Raw genomic sequence first — 10,255 nt, 5'->3', positions numbered from 1 at the left:
ACGGCATGATATTTCATAATGTTGTGGACGAGTTGTGACAAAACTAAGTGGATGTGTTAGGTAAGTGACGAGAACAAGCCAAATAGATTTTGGTTAAGATTCGGATCCAGATCTGGCCTTTCTATGGGATACAAAATGTAAACTTCTCAGCCTGGCAGATGGTATGCTCGTTACCGAGTGCCATTCTAGTTCATGTTATTACTTTTGTTATGAGAAGCGACCTTGGGAAAACGCCACGATAAGCTATCTATACACCTTAACACTTTCACCCAAAGTGGTAACCCCCTTGGGAAGGGGGGCAAATGAAGTTGCTAAACTTCATCCTTCATCCTCCTGTTAAGTTTGGATGAGATCGGATAAGTAACGACTGAATGTATCGGTCAGACAGTCAGACAGACAGACACCAAATTGTGTATGGTAGTTTGATACTGTCATTCCCCTTGCTTTGCAAGCTTCTTGTATTATTAATTTTTTCCTGTACTATGCGTTCCCTTTTGTTGCCCTATTTTCTGCTTTCTTACACTCCTCTCCCTTTCTTTCCCCAAACCCCACACGAGGCCTGTGCATATCCGTGTATTTTGCTAAACGTGTACATGGTTCATTCGTTGATGTAAGCATTAAAATCTACCAAGTCAATAGGCCTGAACTAGAACGTGTGTTTGGCTGCAGTTGGCTGACTAAGGTGGTGTTGGTAAGATAAAATAAAATAAAAATTCTCTCCGAGGAGTGTTTCCTTTTTTCAAGGTGGGAAGAAAAGCACGGGACCTCGTCATGAAATGCAAGTGAATTGGCTTTAAAAATGCAGTAACGTGCTGATTGGAGAACACGCATTTAAAGCACACTTAATAGATGAACAGCACGATTGGGAAACGCATTAAACGCGCTATTAAGATATTAATTTGTCACCTCTCATCCATGGCAGCCTCCGCCACAGTTGTATCAAAACGAGCTGTTTTGCCATATGGTCACGGATAGTTTAACCCCAATATGGGGCCGTTCAAAAATTACGTAACGCTATTTTTTTTTTCGGCAGGTGCATATGGGCTTGATTAAACTTTACAAAAAATTTTACTTGACTGATTAGATTTTTTGGGGTCCCTCATCATGAGTAACACTCGAAACAACCAAAGCCAATGTAAATCTGACACAACACCGTGCAGGGTTGTTCCAAAAAGACCTGGACAACTTTCGTTATTATTATATTTAGAGCCACAACACATCATCATCCTCTATGCGACTGAGCATTTCCAAGGCAAACACCTTGTCCATCATTTGGTTTGAGTTCCTGCAGAATCTGCACCTTATAGACATAATGCTTCAGTGTTTGATACAAAATCCTGTGTACAGTGGTAGTTGGTAGTCCCAGTTCTCTGGATGAGTGTCGGATTGATTTTTCTGGGACTTTGTTGAAATTATTCACACACTCGTTCAACGTCTGCTGCACTTGTGCTTGGTCAACCGGTACTTTTCTGTTTCTGACAACTTCCAGTCTCCTTAAACCTCAAGTACCACTCTCTGATACTCGTCCACGATGGCGGATTCCTTCCATACCTTGTATGAAAATTACGCTGAACTTGCGTGTCGGATCTCATCTCCATGAATCATTCGAAGCACTAAGCTTGCTCCTGTAGAGTCGCCATTTTCTTTTACATTAAACCACCAGACCTGAAAATCCAGAAAACTTTATGAGTTTCTGTATCATATAACAAACGGTATCGTATCATTTGTGGTACTAAATATATTTACAACCAAAGTTTTCCAGATCTTTTTGGAACACCTTGTCAGTAGAGGCCTACAGGCCCAATGTGTTTGGCCCACCAGAAAACCAAAACGGTGGCCATATCATTTCGTCTGGGTGCCATGGTCAGTGGAGTCAAGCCACAGATGTGGGTGGGGTCTAGCAGCTGTTCGACAACTGGGTGCACATTTCAAAAATCGACCCCAACAAGAACCCCAACAACAACTCTTGTCAATGTCACAGGTAAAAATTTGAAAAAAAAACTTATTTTTTAAAAGCGGCATATCAGATGTGTGCTTATTATTAAACAGCACTTATCTTGCTTGCTAGTATACCGGACGGCTATTTATTTCATATTTCCTTTAATCTATTTAAAGGGCATTAATTTTCGATGAGAGTCAAAGTAAGTTGAGAGCAATGGCTAATGAATGTAGTTATCAATACATATCTGTTTATGAAAAAACACGATAAACAACATGGCGGCGATTTAAAAACTATTTGCAGGTCCCGCCTATTTTCACCCCACCCAGCGCTGGAGGGAACTGATCTGATAAGCTGGTGGAATAAACCCTGCCTTGAACGGACGGTTGGATGGAGACTGGATTTCGAGGCTGGCTCCTTTTTTATCCCCCGCCGCGTGGCGGAAGGGGGATATTGTTGTCACCCGGGTCGTCCGTCCGTCCGGTTGGGCATCAACATTTATAGCTGTGAGTGCGATAACTCGTAAACTGTTCGCCATATCGATTTGAAATTTGGGTCACACATGTACCACCGGAAAAGGAAGAACCCTGTTGATTTTGGGCGTGGCCGGATCCAAGATGGCCGACTGAGGCGGCCATCTTGGAAAAAATCCTCACCCCTGGGTAACTTTTTCAAACATGGTTTCGGCCCGCTCGGACATCCAATATGGCCACCAGGCAGCCATGTTGAAAAAAAACGACGTTATCGCGATATAGGCTCTAATTTTTTCCTTTTCTGATGAAACTTGCTGGAAATGTAGGTAACTGAACGAAGTAGGTTGCTATTGAATTTCGGCCATGTCAAACATCAAATATGGCCGCCAGGCAACCATCTTGAAAAATGACATTATCGCGAAATAGGCCCTAAATTTTTATTTAAACTTTTTGCTGAATAGCTCGAAAGACATGATGACCAAATGGTGTCTTGTTTCCAATTCACCTCCCTCATTATCTGGAATATGTATGACCTTTTTTCAATGGCGGGGGATTTCCCCATCTCTGATGGGTATGTTATATAGATTGGCAACGGAACGTGTGCACACATTTACAGATTTTTGTAAACATTTATAATTGTTTTTTATCCCCCGCTGCGTGGCGGAAGGGGGATATTGTTGTCACCCGGGTCGGCTGTCCGTCCGTCCGGCTGGCTGGGCGTCAACATTTATTTCAATGGCAGGGGATTCCCCATCTCTGGGTATATTTTTAATGTGTGTCCATCCCTGTACCTGTACGCGTACACGGTCATAGTCTTACCCCTCACTGTCTTTTCACACTTTCTTCTCTCTTTTTCTCATCCTCCATCCTTCCATTCTTTGCTTTCCACTCACCATGTTACTCCTCCAAGGTCAATGGTTATCAAGCAAATATCATCATTATGCCGCAAGCTGTCGTTTGATGGCCTGGTTTCTTTCCCTTCTGCACGATGACCAACAACAGCTTTTTGCTGCCACCCAGTTGCAGAGGATTAAATTAAAATTTGGTTTCTTTGTCTGAAGGACCTTTTGCATTAAAGATTGTTCACTTTTCTTTGCCCAGGATGGTCATTTTGATGTCATTTCCTGTTTCACGGAAGCCATGCTTTTGTGACCCCCTTAACATTTCCCCATGTGGCACCGTTGTGCATTGTAGATAATCACGATGCCATTGGAAGAAGCATTTGAATGTCCACTGCTCTTCGCCAATGACGGCCTACTTGCAGACGAAGACCTCTGTGGTTCAGCACCAAGTGAAAGCATCTGGGACAAGTTTGACCTCGACTCCTCCCCCAGTTCTCCATGCGGTCGCTTTTCTCCTCCGATTCCCGAACCAATCCCATCACCGGCTACTTCTAGGCACGTATTACTCCACGACTGCATGTGGAATGGCACGCAGCAACTGTCGTTCATCCGCCTGTCATCCGACCAAGGCAGGGTGCTTGCACCTGCAAGGCCAAAGACTAACGCAATGTGGTCTGTTCTGCACCAGCAGAATGTGGATGCTCATGCCTCTGATAACAGCAGTGGTAAGTTGGGAATGATTAAAGAACCAGGGTGGGGAGGACAAGAAAGGTTAATGTGGTTAAAAAGACCAGACAGAAAAAGAGAAGTTGGAAAATGTGACAATTGGAGTGTAGTTATCATCGAAAATTTTTGGAAGAAGGAGCAAAATTAGAGGATATCGGATTAAAATGTATTTTCCTACAGGGCTTGATTTTGATTTAATGACTTCTTCAAATCCAGGTTGTAGATTATTTTCCTCACCTGTGTAACAGCAATTGCCTTTCCCAAAGGTAGCCAAGACTTGATCCCAGAGTCAGCCATGTCATTTTACATTTTATAGTTAATTTGTGCAGCATTTATGCTTTTGTATTAAAAGATACTCCCAAAAACAATAAATTATTCTCTTTATAGGGAGACTTGGAAATGTATTTTTTGTTAAAGAGTAAGCTGTTGACTGTATAATCACCATCTTTCAGATCATGAAGAAAAGAGTGAAGGGAGAGAAGATAAGGGAAAAGGTGAAGAGAGTGAAGATTTGGAAGAGGATGAAATGAGTGAGGATCAGGAAATCGGAGAATATGAGACCGAAGATGGTGATGATAATGATGATGATGATTATGACAATGAGACATCGGAAGATGAAGAAGAGAAAATTGTCGATGTGGAGACTGTGGAATGGACGGGCTCTTCGTGCACGAATACATTACGTACAAGTAGTCTCTTGCAGGCGAGTGAACCTCTGTCATCGACATTTATCCTCCAACAACAGCATAATTATGCTGCTCCTGCTCCTGATAATGCTGATTCCACCAATCGGACATCATCGCTTTGTTGCACTTATACTCGTTGGCCAACCAAGCCTCGTGCACCCGATACCCCAGAGAGGTGGAGATGTAGCTGCAGCAACAGCTTTGCTGGTTCGAGCTCTGATTTCAGCTCCGGTTCCGAGTCGGATGAGCGTGGCCGACGGAAAAACCACAACGCCTTGGAGCGCCGTCGGAGGGAAGATCTGAAGCGTAGCTTCAGGGAATTACGCCAAGTTGTGGACGAGCTGGCAGGGAATGAACGTGCCGCCAAGGTGTTGATTCTGCACAAAGCTACGGAGCTGGCAGCAGAATTGCGTGATACTGAGCGCCGGCTGCTGGTGGAAAAGCAGGAGCTGCTACGAGCTATCGCGGCATCGAGTGATTTGATTAAACGAAGGTGTTCAGATAACAGAGTGAGAATGTAGGGTTTTGATTGGTCATTTATGTGTTTTCTTGTCCTCTTCACTGGAATGGATTTTTGTTGGCACTGACACAACACCTTCCTTGTAGCTTGAGAAATGTCTGTCGCTGGATTGAGCACTCAGCTTTAAATCGCGCTTGCACGCTGGAGGAATGTAGCTCGGAGGCACGACAGTCCCCACATTGCCTCGTTTTGTGGAGTCGAGTCCATGCTAAAGAGTGTCTGAGCCTTGGGTTTGAATTTCCGGGCAGGGTAAAGGGCGTGCACCAAGGCCCACGGTTGGTGTCACCGTTGTGCCTGCATGTCCACTGTGCGCACTTTTTGTAAACTACCTTTGTGAAGAGGCTTATTCAGTGCATGTTCTACTTATCCTTCACTTTAACACCTCTTGTTCTGTTCGCTTTGTGCACTTAAGTGGAACAGCTTGCATTGCAAGCAGCATTTAGCGGGACGAGGTTGGTGGGTCTGCAATTGGAGGGGCTTTGCACCTTAAGGATGTGACATTACGTAATTCTTCCTGAACCGGAAGAGGAATGACGGCATTAATTTTTTAATCATTATTATTATTATTATTATTTTTATTTCTTCAAATGTTTCTGCTTTCTCATAATTGTTCCCGTTGGGTTTTCCTTCAAAACACTAAGCATCTCCATATGCAATGTTTTCTACTGCCAAGTTTACCGTGTGGTGAGTTGTTCGAACGGAGTACTCCTTGCTCTTGTTTTATCTCTGTTGTTGTTGTGTGCTTTCTTTTCCTTCACCCAACAAACGTTTTTGCACATCGTCGTCTTAAACTTTAGATGTGTAGTTTTTTTTTTCACTTTCATAGACACAATTGCACTTTTATACCTTTTTATACCTGATGAATAAATATTGTTTGAAGTTTGCAGAATCTTTTGTATTGCATGTCAACTTTTTATTCTTATCCTGCATAATCCTTTTGGTTTAGTTTTCTCTTGCAGGTAACAGTAATAATATGAGGAACTTTGATGCAAAAGGAGGCTATTTGGCCTATAAAATGTCTACTGCTGCCTGCGCTATTATTCCCAACCTATGGTGTTTGTCCATGCTCTCTTCTTTTAAATGCTGAGCGTCAATCAAGGAAGCAGCACATACCATTTTTGAAAGTCTTTGGTATGACTCAACTGGGGATTCGAACCACACTCTAACCATTAAGTCACCAAGTCTGGTTTAAGTTTGACTTTCTGAATGAATTTGACTTTTCTTCATGGTTCAAGACTTTTTTTTCCCTAACCTCCCATTTTTGTGACTGAAATAGCGATAGGTTGTGCCTGATCAATTAACTTTTGCTTAGCCCTGTTGGCTTGAGGAAATTGGACACTTCTCCACCCCTGCCCTCTCACCTTTGAAGCCATTTCCTTCCTCCTGTAAAGTGGGTTTGCAGTTGTCATTGCACAATGGACTGGCAGGATAGCTTGGACTTGGAGGTTATACACTCCCCTTTACTCTTTCTGGCATAGGTTTGAATCCCAACACAGCTACAAACAGCCATCTTAATGTTTCGCATGTCAGGCAAGGCACCAATGCATGCCTTGTCCATCGCATGGATGTTAAGCAGGAGAACTGATCTGCAAGCACCTGTTGGTAGACGTTTGAGATTCCACTGTGTCCTTCATTAGCCTGTCCCCTGTGCAACGGTAGACAGGGTTTTGCTATTGTGTGTGTGTGTGCGTGTGTCGTAACGTTTTTACCACGTGAGCTTTTGTCATCAAAATGAGAATATGGAGAAGACAAATTTAAGAAAAAATCCTCGTAGAGCGACACGTAGCAAAACAACAAAGTAGAACAGCACTCGGTAGATCACATACCTCTGCCAGGCTGAACAGTTTTATGTTTTGTATCCCACTGATAGGTAGGATGTGAACCAAGATCCAATCAGCTTGTTCTTGTCACCTAACCAATTCATCTACCAAATTTTGTCATAACTCGTCCAAAACTTTGAGATATCATGATTGAGATTATATATATTGTTACGAATTCGTGCCCGCCGGCGTGCGAACAGCCGCTTTAGCCAATGGCAGCCGTCTCGCCCACCGGACGGACAATTCAGTCGCGACTTTCTGGAACAACGCCGAAAACCAGTCACGGGTGTGTTCCAAGCGCACACCACGGCCTCAACATCCGACCCGCGCGCGACAGGGTCAATCGCCGAATTATCAATATACCAAAGTATTCGCACGGGCAGACTACCGAGAGACCGTACCTCAACGAAGGCCTGCTTGGACACGAACCACTTAAGCGGTTCGTTCCGTTCTGGGATAACCGAGTGGTGTATTATCGCCAGGCCTCGTTGGACCCAATTCTTTTATCGGCTATTAAAAAGCCCGCTATTATTCCGAGAGCAATACTGCGGTTCAATGGGGAAAGAGGACACGACGAACGGGTTAACATTCACACAAGAACATTTATTTATAAAACGACACATATACAATCAAGCATGCAGGTATGGAATCAAAACACCAACATGCACGTATTCAGAAAAGCAATGGAATTGGCGGGAAGGGACAAGACACGAACAAGGCAAATCACTACAACCATCTATTATTATTATTATTATTATTATTATTATTCACAAGCACTTGCACAGTTCTAATTGCAGGACACAGCACCACAACATTCACACAAATAAAAGCAAGGAAAAGACCCCCTCAAAGACAAGGCGGTCAGACTGGGCCCGTAGGCCTTCATTACGTGGAGCTTGGCGGGCCGAAGGAGTCCCACGAGACCGTTGCAGTTAACCTCCACCCTCGTTGTGCCTTGATGGGGCAACCCGCGACGCTCCTTCCCCACGGCAGCTCACGTAACGCGGTTGAGCCCAAGCCTTGCCAAGCGGCCGGGTGATTCGGGCCTCAGCCGGCGACGTGTTGAGAGGAACGAACGGGTCTTGCTGCTCTTTCAAAGTTGATGCTCTTTGTAAGAACCCGTCCGTTCCTCAGCGATGCTCGGACTGTCCCGAAGCCCGATCACCTCAGACCGTTTGGCACTGGCTGGCGAGCTCTCTCCCCACGAACGCGCAGGTCTGCGTGACACAGCAGGCTCAGCCACGCTCTGTCTCGCGTGTCCTCCGCTCTCCTGGACTTCGCCCCCCGGCTGTGTTCTCCAGACTCCAGACTTTACCGACTCACTCCACTGACTGACGACTGTCGACTGGCGCTCCGCTCTGCCTTTTATAGGGCTCGAGAGACGAGATCTGACCTCCGCTCTTCGACCTTCGACCCCCACAGGCCCCGCCCCTTTCTCTCCTGTGATCCGAATTCCGAGGCGAAGCTTCCACAGAGCGGACGTGCGCGAAATCACCCAAACTTGCTCAGAGAGCAGACGTGCGTGAAATCACCGTCGCTGACGCCAACTAAGAAACCCCTGCATCTGTTTACAGCGACGCTGTTCGCTGGGAACTCGCCGTGGCTGGCGCAAAGATAGCGGCTTCGGGGATGAAGGTGAGGCAATGTTATTCGGGTGGAGGAGATGCGGTTTAGGAGATGGTGGGGAGATGTCGTCGTTATGAAGGCGGTGTGGAGAGGGTAGTTGGTGGTTGACGTGGTGGTTGGTGGGTGGCGTGGTGGAGAAGGTGGTTGGTGGGTGGTGTGGTGGAGAAGGTGGTTGGTCCAAAATAACGATAGTAAAGGAAAATGGCTAACTCAAAGATCACAGCCCGGGTGACACGAATAATTCCCATTAGACAACGGTGGGGAAATCTAACTGAACATGGACTTATCGGCAGAACTGAACAAAGAACCTATATTGTGTTCTGTGAATTTCCACAGCCGTAACAACATATGCGAATGTATGTAGTTATGTAATATATGTATATACCGTATGTATGTAGCCGTATGTATGTAATATATGTATATACCCAGATGATTGTTCCTGCGAATGCAAACCATTCAACCAGAAGGCACGTGATGTGATCGGCAGGAAAATTGAAACGTGGAGTGCGACGAGCACTCCGCCGATCAGGATCGGCGGAATGTTCATCACACTCCACGTTTCGATATATATCGTATATAATATCATTTTTATATATTATATGTATATATTATCAAATATATGTATAAATATTATATGTATACATTTCTATAAAATATATGTATAAATATTATATGTATATATAATTTCTTCTTCTTCTTCTTTCGGCTGCTCCCGTTAGGGGTCGCCACAGCGGATCATCCGTATCATCCGCATAGTGATTTGGCACATGTTTTACGCCGGATGCCCTTCCTGACGCAACCCTGGTCGCCTCTTACGACACGGATTATATGTATATATAATTTATATATGTATATCCTATGTAATATATGTTGTTGTTCGTCTTTCGGCTGCTCCCGTGAGGGGTCGCCACAGCGGATCATCCGTTATGATCCGCATACTGATTTGGCATAGGTTTTACGCCGGATGCCCTTCCTGACGCAACCCTGGTCGCCTCTTACGACACAGGGATAAGGATCGGGTTTCGCCCTGATTCGAGTCTGCCCTACACCCTCTCATAGCGCGGCCCAGCGCAGAGCTCCCGTCCTCAAGTGATCCTCCAACCCAAGCCTCCGGATTACAGGCGCACGCCACTACGCCCGGTGTATATATTATAGATGACAAAAATATTTTCTTCTTCTTTCGGCTGCTCCCGTTGGGGGGTCGCCACAGCGGATTATCCGTTCTGATCCGCATCATGATTTGGCACAGGTTTTAAACCGGATCATCTTCCTGACGCAACCCTGGTCGCCTCTTACGACAAGGATATGGTACACCTATTCCAACCGGGGCATACACCGGGCCCAGTACACTGGTACTCACTTCGCCGACCTCGGAAGGATGACAGGCTGAGTCAACCTCCTGGTGTGTATTAATTCAAGCGGCCAACGGGGCTTGAACTCAGGACCTTTTGGATCCCAAGCCGCTACCCTAACCACTACGCCAACACCAGGCTAATGTATGTGTGTGTGTATATGTATGTGTATATATATATATATATATATACATATATATATATATACATACATATATATATATATATATATACATACATATATATATATATATATACATATATATATATA

General features: G+C 44.8%; 1 protein-coding gene across 3 annotated transcripts in view; it reads left to right on the top strand.

Moving 5' to 3' along the window:
- Positions 1 to 8,610, top strand: part of LOC147013056 (uncharacterized) — a 16,670-nt gene extending 8,060 nt beyond the window's left edge. For 2 of the 3 annotated variants that reach the window (XM_085854538.1, XM_085854540.1), the window contains exons 2-3: positions 3,607 to 3,979; positions 4,433 to 8,610. In XM_085854538.1, coding sequence (XP_085710664.1) covers positions 3,616 to 3,979; positions 4,433 to 5,187 — 1,119 coding nt within the window. In that variant the 5' untranslated portion in view covers positions 3,607 to 3,615 and the 3' untranslated portion in view covers positions 5,188 to 8,610. Of the gene's footprint in view, positions 1 to 2,242; positions 2,446 to 3,606; positions 3,980 to 4,432 lie in introns of all 3 variants that reach the window. The other variant, XM_085854539.1, reaches the window with a different exon arrangement.
- Positions 8,611 to 10,255: the final 1,645 nt, after the last annotated feature.

The sequence above is a fragment of the Eptatretus burgeri genome, chromosome 14 (genome assembly GCF_056783735.1).
Source record: "Eptatretus burgeri isolate ZD-2024b chromosome 14, Ebu_testis_v1, whole genome shotgun sequence".
NCBI classification, from domain to species: Eukaryota; Metazoa; Chordata; class Myxini; order Myxiniformes; family Myxinidae; genus Eptatretus; species Eptatretus burgeri.
Note: the sequence above shows the minus strand (reverse complement) of the source record. Positions and strands in the feature narration are given on the sequence as shown.